We start from the raw sequence: 12,751 nt of genomic DNA, 5'->3' as shown, positions 1-12,751 counted from the left end.
GAGTGATCGTGCTGTCACTCTTTCTGTTTCAATGGCTCTCTTAATAAGCCATTGATCAATTAACAAATGAAGTACATTTTATCTTTCAGACTAAATATAAAGATTCCTACCTAAAGAATATTTTGGGACACTACGTAGGCAGCTTTGAGGACCCATATTACACACACTGTATGAAAGTGACAGCCCAAAATAGTGACGTAAGTCCAAAGACCATTGTTTTCGCTTTCTAAAGGGGACTTTGCTGATTGAAGGCGTAAAATAAAGATTTGATCCTTACGTCTGTTTCTTTTCCCCCCTCACAGAAAAACTACAAAGCAGAGTATGAAGAGGACAAAGGCAAAGGTTTCTTCCCCCAGACCATTACCCAGGAATATGAAGCAATCAAGAAACTGGATCAGTGTAAAGATGTATGTTCACAGAGTGAGCCTGTGACAGCCAGCCCTCCTCCTACACACCAGATCCTTCCCATTTCAAGGACATTGACCCTGTCATTGCTGCCCTTGGTGGCATTTCGAGGCCGAGATCCATTTAGAATGTTGTCCGCTTGACAGTTGTGTTTAAGCAAGGAACTTGTGAGAAACAACATCTATTTTGTAGACAGTGTAGACAGGACACTTCTTTTCCTGCTGGCATCCTGCGCCTCAAGGGCTAATTCTAGCTCATTGCTGTGAGCAGCGAGCAGGAATCTGAGGTCATGGGGGAAATGCCCCATGTTCACAGATGAGCATCTTTCTCACAAACTGCAACCCAGCTAAAAACAAAACCAATAAATGTTTGATTAGCCAGCTGTTTCCTTGGGGTGGGGGTGCTACAGGTTTTTTTTCTTGGCTCCCAGGCAAGAAATCCTTGGATTTCATGGCCACCTCTAAACCAAATCCTTCGCTCCCTCACAGCACACCTACAAAGTCCACCCAGAGAAGACAAAGTTCACCCAAGTGACGGACTCTCCGGTTCTGGTGCAGGCTCAGGTCAATTCCAAACAGCTGAGTGATGTAAGTTCTAAGTATCTAGGGATCCAGTTATAGGGGTGAGGAGACATTCCATAAATCCACACGGAAGTTCAGTTTGTTCCATTTTGCCATTCTGGGATCAAACCCCAAGCCTTGTTCATCCTGAAATCTTCTATCATTCCCTTTTCAGCCCATAAAACCCTAACTTCTTATTTTATTGCATTTATTAGAAAACCTTTAAATTTTAGCAGGTGTTTGTTGGATTGAATCTTTTCAAGTAGACAACACTTAGCGAAGTTGTTCGTTCACGGAAACCAGTGTAGCTTAAAGAGCTGAAAAGAACACGAATTCTAGATTCAGACAAATTTGGATCTACATCCCCGCTTCTTGTGACAGGGTAGCCAAGTGACACTCGTTCTGTGCCTCTTTTTCTCTGACATAATTTGTAGATGTTTTGAAAAATTAACACAATCGAAGATGTGTTCAGAGTATACAGACCGTGGCCCAGATCAGATATGTAACATAGTTTTCTCTGCCATATAACTTTGTAGAAAACGAAAGCCTAGGGATAAGTTTTAATGGGACTCAGTGTCTCTCTGGCCAGAAGTGACAGCTTCAACTGCAGTATCAATAAGCATGAAACATGCAAGGTGACACTTGTGAAGGGATCTCCAGTAAGTGACATCAGCAATGCAAAGGAAGCCAGGACAGCACCTCTGAACTTACTGGGCCCTTTGTGAGAGGCATGGAGAGGAATGTGCATGAAAACCTTCCTCATTCTGTCACCTACCATGGTGGTGGACATGGTGACCACCGCTGACAAGGGTCCAGTACACAGGTTCAACAGTGCAGAGTGACTTTCCTAAGCTCTTGCTCTTGTGATCTTTGCTAGCTGTTTCCCAAAATGTCTGAAGGAGGTTTGTTGTTGGTTTGTTTTTAATTCAGTAAATCTTTTTCTTCTAAACTTAATGGTCCTCTCTCTGCCCCATGTCCTGTTTCCCCATCTTTAGCTAAATTACAAAGCCAAACACGAAAGTGAGAAATTCAGGTGTCATATACCTCCGGATGCTCCTGCCTTTATTCAGCACAGAGTGAATGCCTATAACCTGAGTGGCGTGAGTACTTCATGCACTGCTGTGCCTCTCACTGCTGTGTTCTGAGTTGCTTCGTTGAGATTCACTGACTACTTCAATGTGGAGGCTAGGGAGAACCCTTAACCTCGGTGTTAGGTTTCTGCATTTTCACCAACGTGACTTTAAATTTACCTTGTAAACCCTACTGTCTCTGTGCGGTTGTCTTGTAAATAGCTTCATTCAGTTGTTACATAGCTTTGATATATTCTAACCAACCCCTAAAATGTCACTGTGCATGTGTATTTCAGGGCAAATCTTCAATGTTAGAGCTGTTAGCAGCATTTATGTATACTATACTATAATTCAATTTTCCTAGGATATAATCTTTTTTAGAAATGATTCCCTTTATTCCCCAGGCCTACAGTGACCCTTTTTAAACAAATTAGACTTACTTCTACCTGTACGAAAGCTTGTGCTAGTGATAATACAGAGGCTCTAAAGGGCAGAAAGCCATGAATCCATTGCCAGCTTTCCACTTCCAAATTTAATTTTATAGAAAAGTTAAATTACCCTGGGGAGAAGAGTGTCTTACCTTCTTCATCAATTCCCAAAACAAGTACTGTGATTATCTAGCATCAGTGGGTAATAGAATGATTTGTGAAATGACCTCTGAGTGGATTTAGAAGGCAAAAGTGATGCCTAAAAGCAGAGACAGTAGGCTAACTGCAATTGTACCATACCACACCCTGCCTGAGGACTCAGATATTAGCATGGCCACTGGAACTGAGCCAATGAAATATTCTGATAGAGAAGAAAAAACCTAGTCTTAGAACTAGAAGCTCCAGCTTGAGGAGAATTACCTCAAATATGCACAATTTCCTAGAGAATGAACAGGAGCCATTTACTTACTGTTAAGAATAAAATGATAGCCGGTTGGTGATGGCTCACGCCTTTAATCCCAGCACTCTGGGGCAGAGGCAGTTATTTCTAAGTTCAAGGCCAGCCTGGTCTACAGAGTAAGTTCCAGGACAGCCAAGGTTACACCGAGAAACCCTGTCTTGAACCTCTTCCCTCCCCCCATCCTCCCCCCAAAAGAATAAAATGATAAGTTACCTGTGGTCTTCAGATGTGACAACAGGCATTCACATCTACTAATTCCTTTTCCAGAATGTCTACAAGCAAGACTGGGAGAAGAGCAAAGCTAAGAAGTTTGACATCAAGGTGGATGCCATCCCCCTGCTGGCAGCCAAAGCCAACAGCAGGAATGCCAGTGATGTGAGTGTGGCCCTGGGCTGGGCTGCTAGCCTGGGATGTCCCTGCTGAGCAGTTAGCAATTGTGGTGTCCTTGCAGGTGATGTACAAGAAAGACTATGAGAAGAGCAAAGGCAAGATGATCGGTGCCCTCAGCATCAATGATGACCCCAAGATGCTGCACTCCCTGAAGACAGCCAAAAACCAGAGCGACGTGAGTGTCTTTGACAAACAACTTTGATTTGATGTGGGTATCCCCACTAATTAATATAACCTTGGGTCAAATGTCAGTCTACACTCAAATCTCAGGTTCCCATGGCAAATTAAATGTGGAGAGGCTATGGTCAGCAGAGACTCACTGTTTGTGACGTCAGTCTCCACTGGGAAGATGGTTTCTTTAATCATCTCTATGCCTTTGCTTCATAAAGAGGAAACAAACCATAAAAACACTGTTGTTGTTATTGTTGTTGTTGTTGTTGTTGTTGTTTTTCCAGAAGTTGGCTAAATACCTCAGTGTACACAGTGCTCCTAGTATCCGTGCGCATGTGCACTCACTCAGCGCCCGGAACTAAGGTGTTCGCAAAGATGTGCAGAAAACTAAAAGCAGGAGGTGACAAGAGCAGCTGAGAGACAATGTAGAGAATCTAGATGAAACATAAACAGAAAAGCAAGGTGTTTCAGTTTAAGAATTTTATCAAGAAGAGAGCATGGAGAAAAGATGAATAGATGAGCTCATTAAAAGATTAGAAACCTTTAAAACTATGAGTCATGGACAGCTGCTATAAAGAAAATATAAGGTTCACGGACAAAAGCTGACTTCTGGGGGCATGATGAAATATGTGTGCACCAGGTGGTGAGCTTTCGGCTTCTGTGGGTCTGCCTGTGTCCTCCAGCCCTTCTTAAGGCTTAGGCCTCATTTTACTCCAACCTTTGAAGCAACCCATGTCCTTCAAACCGCATGCAAATGGAGTGGTTATTTCAAAGGCGTTCGTGTGCTTCCTTTTGATCTGAGCAACAATGGGACGGGTAATGGGAACACTTGCTGTCATTAGTGGGTGAGATCATACAAGATATGAGCCTTAAGAGCATACCTTCTGCATGGTGGAAAACGAGTGGAAAAACACATAATTCTGTTCCACTACTTCAGGCATGGTGATGAGAGAGATAGCTGTTAGTGCGTGCGATATATTTTTCTCTTTTTTTCTCCTTTGACAGAGACTCTACAGAGAAAACTATGAGAAGACAAAGGCCAAGAGTATGAATTACTGTGAGACTCCTAAGTATCAACTAGACACCCTCCTGAAGAACTTCAGTGAGGTTGGCGCGGCCACACCCACTTCTTGGGTGGGAGGGTTTTCCTACCTACTGAAAAGTCACTATTAACTCAAAGTATGTGTGTGTGCTTTTTTCATTAGGCCAAATATAAAGATTCCTATGTAAAGAATATCTTGGGTCACTACGTAGGCAGCTTTGAGGACCCGTACCATACACACTGCATGAAAGTGTCGGCTCAAAACAGTGACGTAAGTGTGAATCCAGTTACCCTGGCCTTGCAGGGACTTTGTTTGGGAGCAGGAGGCATCCTGATTTGATTTTGTTCTTGTACATTTCAGAAGAGTTACAAAGCAGAATATGAAGAAGATAAGGGGAAGTGCTATTTCCCCCAGACGATAACTCAAGAATATGAAGCCATCAAGAAGCTGGACCAGTGTAAAGATGTAAGCCAGCTGCCTGAGCCTTCCAGATCGGCTGTGGGACGCTTGTGACATCTAGTGGAACCTTGAACGGGACTTTAAGTGTTATCACCTGGGGCGGGGGGATCAGGATGAGATATTTTTTTATTTAAATTCGGCTTTGGGGGTGAGAGTGGGGAACACAAAATTACTAGGAAGAAGTCCATTGGCTGTGAAATTCTTTCAGGTTTTATGTCTTTATTTTCGTTAGTCTGTTTAGGTAGAAACTCAGGGCAAAAGGAGACTATCTTAAGTTTGTCATAATCAGGGTGTTTATTGTTCAACAAAGTGACAGCAGGGGCTAGCATGAGCCTGACACTGTCTACAGTGCTGGGGACTGGGGACAAGATGACCTGCTCTCCTGGAAGTTCTATTGGAGTGGAAGAAGTAAGCAGGATACAGGGAGCATGCGGGTCCAAGGGAGAAACCATCTAATCTAAGGGTGTGATTCAGAGTTAGACCAGGGTGATGTGAAGAGACTGGGGGTCCAGGGCAAGCTGAGGCAGGACCATTCTGCCATGCCAAGATCAGGGGCAGAAAAGCGGAAAGAACAATCTCAAGAAATAGGAGTCGAGAAGAATTGTGACTGGGATGTACTGGGAAGGAGGAGGATGGTATGAGGATGATGGAAGGTGGAATGTGCAGAGTTTATAACTCAAAGTACAGCTCAGACTGAACACACATTTCAGAACAGAGCCATGTTAGCACTTGAAGACTGACTGGGCGGCTTAGATACAGCAGAAAACTCAATGATTTCTCAGCCTTTTGGCTAAAACCGAGTGTAGAAAAAACAGGAGGGAGAGGGAGAAAGACAGAGTGGAAGAGTGAGGTGGGAGAAAGAAGTGGAGGGAAATAATGCAATTGTGTTTTAGTAAAAAAAAAAAAACAACACTATACCTCTAGGGGGAGGAGGAGGGAGAGGTGAAAGAAGGGAAAGGGGAATAGAAAAGAGGAGGAAGGAGCATTGAATCAACATTTTAGGCCTAAAGAAAGCAAAGTTTTGGGTGTAAACTTCCCTGCATTGCTCTGGTATGAACAAAAATAGAAGAGTACAGTGTGAAATGTCAGCGGGACTCTCTTCTCTTCCAGCACACCTACAAAGCGCACCCCGACAAGACGAAATTCACAGCAGTCACAGACACCCCTGTGCTTTTGCAGGCCCAGCTCAACACCAAGCAGCTCAGTGACGTAAGTGTCCTGACTCACACTGGACTAAGTGATTCGAGTGTGGCTGATTGAAAAGCTCAGCGTTATCAAGGACTCATCTGTCAAGCCATTAATGCCATGTTTCAGATTTTGTTCATTAAAACGAAAATGAAGCTGCTAGGTTGAATTGTGGCCCATGGGAGATTGCTACCTGGCAAAGCAGTAACTAATGTTGTTTTTTTTTTTTTTTTTTTTTAACAACTCATAGGATTGCCTTACTTATTAAAATGTGTCCCAAGCACACTAGAGCTTTATGCCACTTAAGAGTAGCAGCACAGGCATCCATTTGGCAGGCAAAACAGGAGGCATTCCTGTTCTCATAGTGTCATGAAGACTTTGCAGAGAGAGAAGCGAGGCTTACAAGGTGTTACTCTAGGCAGTAGTCAGGAAACAAACGGGAGTTAAAATGTGGGGCTGCTGAGATGGCTCAGTAAGGTGCTTGCCACTTAGTCCGATGACCTGCCCTTGATCCCTGATCTCCTTTCACATGACAGAAACAGAGAACTGACTCCCCAAAAATTGTCCTGTGACCTCCGTAACTGTCACAGCATATCTTTGCATGCATGTGTGCCCGTGCAAACACACAAACACAAGTAAAATTTTAAGACATAGTCTAAAGCATTTTAAAATTAAAAAGAGCCCAATTGCTACATCTCATGTTGAGAGCCAGAGGACCGTGAAATCTGTAAGACCATGTCACCTAGAAATTACAGGCAAACTTTGCTCATGACACCTCAACAATATGGCTAGCTAAATAAGATCTGAACGGTGACACCAACAGATATGCTAGTTGGAGGGTGGAAATCTAATAGAACCCCACCCCAGAGACAAAGAACTAAAGGCATCTAAGGGATGCTCAGAGTGGGAGAGTCTTCCCACAGGGAGGAGCCCCTAGTTGGTTATCCAGAACCAAGTGGTCAGCTCTGAAATAATCATCTCCATAAGCAGCACTGATTGGAATTCAGCAGGTCAGATTTATATATTTATGCGTGTGTGCATGAGTGCATGTGTGTATTTAACATAACAATTGAAGAAGAGGAGGCCAGGAATTTGAGAGAGTGTAAGAGTCATGGGAGACATCGAAGGAAGGAAAGAGAAGAGAGGGAAAATACTAAGATCGAGCCAGGCACAGTGGCACATGGCTATAATCCCAGCATTCAGTGAGGCAGAAGCAGGCCAGGTGGAGTGTTGTGAGTTCCAAGCTAGCCTGGTCTACAAAGGGAGTCAAAAGACAGCCAAGGCCACATAGAAAACAAAAAATACTAAGCTAGGATGCCAGTGAGAAGAGTGATTGGAAAGGGCACTGTGGAGGGTTAGTTAAGGGAAGCCTAAAGCAGGGACGGTGTGGCGGGACTTTCTAACGGTATTAAAATGTTACTGGCAATTATTACTAGTCTCGTCACTGCTCTAATTAAGACTTTTATAACTTGAGGTTTTCGTGCCCTTCAGGCCCAGTCTAGTGACAGAGATGAGGTGTGTGTTAATCTTGTCCATAGTATAGTGGCAAAGTGGCAAAGTGAAACCCTGTTGTCCTATAATCCTTGTGGGAGAGGGAATGAGACACGGACAAGATTAAATGACCCCTTGAAGCACTTTTCCTAAAAAGACACCAATACTGTCTTAATGTAAATTCAAGGGAGTTCCTACTTCAAACTGTTTAAACTTCTGCTAAGTCCATTTTCTGTGCTGAAAAAGAAACAAAGATACCTGAAGCCAAGTAATTTATAAAGAATAGAGGTTTACCAGACTTATTGACCCTTGATTGAAACCTCAGCACTTGGGAAGCTGAAGCAGGGGGATCTTGCCTGAGCTACCTAGTAAGACACTATTTATAAAACTGTCTCTTCATGCCTCAAGAAGAATAGAGGTTTACTTAATGTATAGTTCCAAAAGTTAGGGTATCTAAGAGCTTGGAGCCAGCTCCGGGGCTCCTTGTTGAACCATATAACATGGAGAAGGTATTAGGGAGACAGGGATCAAGCCCTCCTCAGAGCTCAGTTTTATAATGAAGCCACTCCTGAGGATGAATCAGCCTGTGAGGGCAGAGCTCTTGTAATCCAATCACCTTTGAAAGGTGCCTCCTGTCAAATACCACCAATGTGACTTTAGGAATTAGGTGAAACTTGGGGTGCGCAGTCAGCCCACGTCAATGTATATTCTCCCTCCCTGCCTCCCCAACCCCGTTTCAGCTGAATTACAAAGCAAAGCATGAAGGTGAGAAATTCAAGTGCAACGTGCCAGCAGATGCACCGGAGTTCATCCAGCACAGAGTCAATGCTTATAACCTGAGCGATGTAAGTAAGGCGCCTCACGTATCCCTCGTGTGAGAAAAGAGGAAGGTGTCATCTGTCTAAGGGCACAGTTAGACTCAGTGCAGTTGGCTGTGGAAATGGAAGTGGGGATTTTTTTTAGTTATTTTTTTATTAATTATAGTTTATTCACTTTGTATCCCAGCTGTGGTGCTCTTCCACCCTCTCCTCCCAATTCCACCTTCCCTCCCTCTTCTCCCATGACCCTCCCCAAGTTCACTGATAGGGGAGGTCCTTCTCCCCTTCCTTGTGACCCTAGCCTCTCAGGTCTCATCAGGACTGGCTGCATTGTCTTCCTCTGTGGCCTGGTAAGGCTGCTTCCCCATCAGGGGGAGGTGATCAAAGAGCCAGCCACTGAGTTCATGCCAGAGACAGTCCATGTTCCCCTTACTAGGGAACCCATTTGGAGACTGAGCTGCCATGGGCTACATTTGAGCAGGAGTTCTAGATTATCTCCATGCATGGTCCTTGGTTGGAGTATCAGTCTCAGAAAAGACCCCTGGGCCCAGATTTCTTGGTCTTGTTGCTCTCCTTGTAGAGCTCCTGTTCCTTCCAGGTCTTTCTATCTCCCCCTTCTTTCATAAGATTCCCTGCACTCTGCCCAAAGTTTGGCTATGAATCTCAGCATCTGCTTTGATACCTTGCTGGGTAGAGCCTTTCAAAGACCCTCTGTGGTAGGCTCTCACATACTCTAGGGACCTACTTCATTAGCAGATATAATCTCCATGGCCTCTGTTATTATCAGAAGCATTTTCTTGTTATCCCTTTGATGATCTCTAGAATTTTGGAGATGTCTTCCATGTAGATTTCCATTTTTACATTTTCTCTGTGGCTGTTTATTATATAATTGTGATATGCACATGACTCTTTGGAAGATTTTAAAACTATTAAAACCAAGTATACTATTTATATTTTAATGGAATAAAAGAAATATAATAGAAGAATCAATAGTTATACTACTGTTTTGGTTAATAAATTCCTCATAGATAAATAAGTTTACAGATACAACTTTCAATTTTTTATATTTGCTGGATTAACCTGTTTTCAACGTCTTTTTTTTTTTAATAATAATTTCTTTTGTGAAACTTTCCTAGAATGTCTACAAGCACGACTGGGAGAAGAGCAAAGCTAAGAAGTTTGACATCAAGGTGGATGCCATCCCCCTGCTGGCAGCCAAAGCCAACAGCAGGAATGCTAGTGATGTGAGTGTGGGCCTGGGCTGGGCTGCTGGCCTGGGATGTCCCTGCTGAGCAGTTAGCACGTGTGGTGTCCTTGCAGGTGATGTATAAGAAAGACTATGAGAAGAGCAAAGGCAAGATGATCGGTGCCCTCAGCATCAACGATGACCCCAAGATGCTGCACTCCCTGAAGACAGCCAAAAACCAGAGTGACGTGAGTGTCTGCCCTATGTTCAGGATGGTTTCACTGACCGTGTGTCAGAGAATAGACAGATTTCAGTTGGAGGGTTTTGTGCCCACAGGCTCTCCTCCATTCTTAAGAATCTGCTGAGAGCTTTAGAGGCAGAGTGTACCCTGGTTCTTACGTGGCTCCCGTTTGAGGAAAGAAATTACTGATGGTGGTTGACATCCATTGTCCTTTGAAGACTGCATTAATATCCAACAGGGCATCAGTTTTTCTCTCAAACCTTCTAGACAAGATCACAAGCTGTTTTAATCTAATTGAGAAATAGCTTTTTAATTAATTTTGAAACTGTCTTTAAGAGAAACTAATGAACTTCCAATATAAAATCAAGCATGGCTATCAATACTTTATATTGATTTTAATAATTGGTAGTGGCCTCTACCTTAAAAAAATATTCCATTGATGATAGGCCTTTATAAAAGTATGATCTTTAAAAAAATATAAACCACCTTTGTAGAATATTTTCTTCATCATACTTACTTCCTGATTTTCAGGGATTAATAGATTCTCTAAAGGTGATCCATGGATCATCTGTCCTTTTCTGGGTATAATTTTTACGCTAGAGAGGCAAACATCTGCTATTGCCAATTAAGGTGCATACTGCTTAGAAGATATTTTAAGATGGCTGCAGTGCTCAGCATAGCTCGCAAACACTCGTTTCCATGGTGAAGAAGGAAGATGTGGGTATCATTTGCTTGCTGTAGCCATGTGTGCAGACAGTGATCCGCATGAGCTTTCTTTATCATTTTGTGAGCTTTACACAATGCTCATGTACATCCACCGTTTCCTATGCCTTCTCAGGCTCAGAGGCTATAGCTAACTCCACACCGATACCACAGAAAGCTCAAGCATTCTTTGTTTTTATTTGTGTGTTCTGGTTATTTTTTCACCTTGTCCTTAAAGGATTAGACTACTAGGCACAAAATAAACTGACGAATTATTATCAACTGATTAACATTGGCAACTGAAAGACATTATCAGTGAGTCGTTCTTACATGATGCCCAGGCTGATGCTAAGCTGTATAGAGCAAGGAAACTTTCTTTTCTTTTTATTTTAACTTAAATTTATTTTTTTTAATGTATTCACTGGTCATAGGCCAGGTCTCATCCCAGTCCCACTTCCCCTCCCTCTTTCTCCCCTTTCCCTAGTTCTCAGAAAGGGGGAGCTCTCCTTCCCTACCAACTGACCCCAGCCTATCATGTCCCATCAGTACTGGCCCTATCAGTACTGGCTGCATCCTCTTCCTCTGTGGCTTGGCAAGGCTGCCCAACTGGGGAAAAGTGATTGAGGAGCAGGCAATAGAGTCTAAGTCAGAGATAGCCCCCGCTCTCCTTACTAGGGTACCCACATGGAGACTGAGCTGCTATGGGTTACATCTGAGCAGGGGGCCTTATGTCCTCTCCATGCATGGTCCTTGGTTGGTGCAACACTCTCTGCAGGGTTCCCCTGTGCCCAGATTTGTTGGCTGTTGGTCTCCTTGTGGAGCTCCTGTCCCTCCAGGTCCTTCTATCCCCCCACTCTTCCATAAGACTCCTTGTGTTCTGCCCAAAGTTTGGCTGTGAGTCTCAGCATTCAAGGAAGCTTTTTCTTAAAGCCATTGGCATCTTTGACAACATTTTAAAATGTATTTTTTTAAAATAGCATACAAAGTAATTTGACCATGTCCATCATGGCATCTGCACACACATGGCTTGTGTCATTAGACTTAGCTCTCTCTAAGTCACCTCACCACCACCTTCCCTCACGTTCCCCCACCCCTTCTGGCTAGTTTCCTTCTTTCTTCTGGGCTTTCTTATCATAAGTATTCCATTACCCTCTCTGTTTCCCATCTACATTAGGAGCTTTTTCTTTCTCTCCTGCTTTGTAGTTTGTGACCTAGAAACCTACACATATAAACACACACAAGTCTAAATTTAGGCTCCACCCGTAGAAGACAAAACATAGGGTTTGTCTTTCTGAGTCTGCCTTTTTCACTTAAGATAGTGATTTCTACTTGCATTAATTTTTCTCCAAATGTCCTAATTTCATTTTTATTTATGGCAACATGAAATTCCATTGTGTGGATGAACCACATTTTTATGTATCCATTTGACTACTGATAGGTAGCTGGGTCAGTTGCATTTTTCTGGCTGTTATGAATTGTGCAGCGATAAACATGAGTGTACAAGTATTTCTGTGTGTTTTGACATTGTTTTATAGACACTGATATGTGTCAGATGCTGAGAACATAAGCACAAGTGTCAAAACAATTCAGCAAATCACTTTCCCCCAACTGCTGTTACAGCGCCACCTCATTCGTTCCCTTCTGACGGGACAGGCTTTACGCATGTGTATGCATGCCACCGGAAGTTTCAGAGTTTTCCCATCCATCAGCCAGCACTTGGACTTTATAACTAATAAATGTATTCCCAAAAAATAACAACCCATAGAATATTAGAAGGCAGACAACGTTCCCTAAACTTACTGATAGCTGTTCTGTGGCTGAAAAGCTTTGGAAGCTGGTATGGTAGTTCATGCTTATAATCAACACCAGCACTCAGAAGGCTGAGGCAGGAGGATTGCCATAAGTTTGAGTCCAGCTTGGGCTTCAATCGATAGTACCAGGCCAGCCAGAGCCACACAAGCAATAGATTACCCATTCCCCCCTCTTCTGTCTCAAAAAAATAAAAATATAATTGCCCATGTCTCCTTTGCTAGAGGAATTCAATGATACAAGTCACAGGAACAAATTTTGGGCAAAATAAACTGCCCGAATGCTTGCATTTGTTTCTCTAAGTGTCTTTCATTTTCTGAGAACCCAATTATG

At 43.1% G+C, this 12,751-nt stretch overlaps 1 protein-coding gene across 2 annotated transcripts in view; it reads left to right on the top strand.

Moving 5' to 3' along the window:
- Window positions 1–12,751, top strand: part of Neb (nebulin) — a 192,595-nt gene that overhangs the window by 25,147 nt on the left and 154,697 nt on the right. For both annotated transcript variants that reach the window (XM_060390154.1, XM_060390153.1), the window contains exons 13-25: window positions 90–197; window positions 303–407; window positions 894–992; window positions 1,961–2,065; window positions 3,191–3,298; window positions 3,375–3,488; window positions 4,490–4,591; window positions 4,690–4,797; window positions 4,888–4,992; window positions 6,097–6,195; window positions 8,403–8,507; window positions 9,617–9,724; window positions 9,801–9,914. In XM_060390154.1, the coding sequence (XP_060246137.1) occupies window positions 90–197; window positions 303–407; window positions 894–992; window positions 1,961–2,065; window positions 3,191–3,298; window positions 3,375–3,488; window positions 4,490–4,591; window positions 4,690–4,797; window positions 4,888–4,992; window positions 6,097–6,195; window positions 8,403–8,507; window positions 9,617–9,724; window positions 9,801–9,914 (1,380 nt within the window). The remainder of the gene's footprint in view (window positions 1–89; window positions 198–302; window positions 408–893; window positions 993–1,960; window positions 2,066–3,190; window positions 3,299–3,374; window positions 3,489–4,489; window positions 4,592–4,689; window positions 4,798–4,887; window positions 4,993–6,096; window positions 6,196–8,402; window positions 8,508–9,616; window positions 9,725–9,800; window positions 9,915–12,751) is intronic.

This window comes from Meriones unguiculatus, chromosome 8 (genome assembly GCF_030254825.1).
Source record: "Meriones unguiculatus strain TT.TT164.6M chromosome 8, Bangor_MerUng_6.1, whole genome shotgun sequence".
NCBI classification, from domain to species: Eukaryota; Metazoa; Chordata; class Mammalia; order Rodentia; family Muridae; genus Meriones; species Meriones unguiculatus.
The sequence above is the reverse complement of the archived record's forward strand: the minus strand, read 5'-3'. Positions and strand labels throughout refer to the sequence as shown.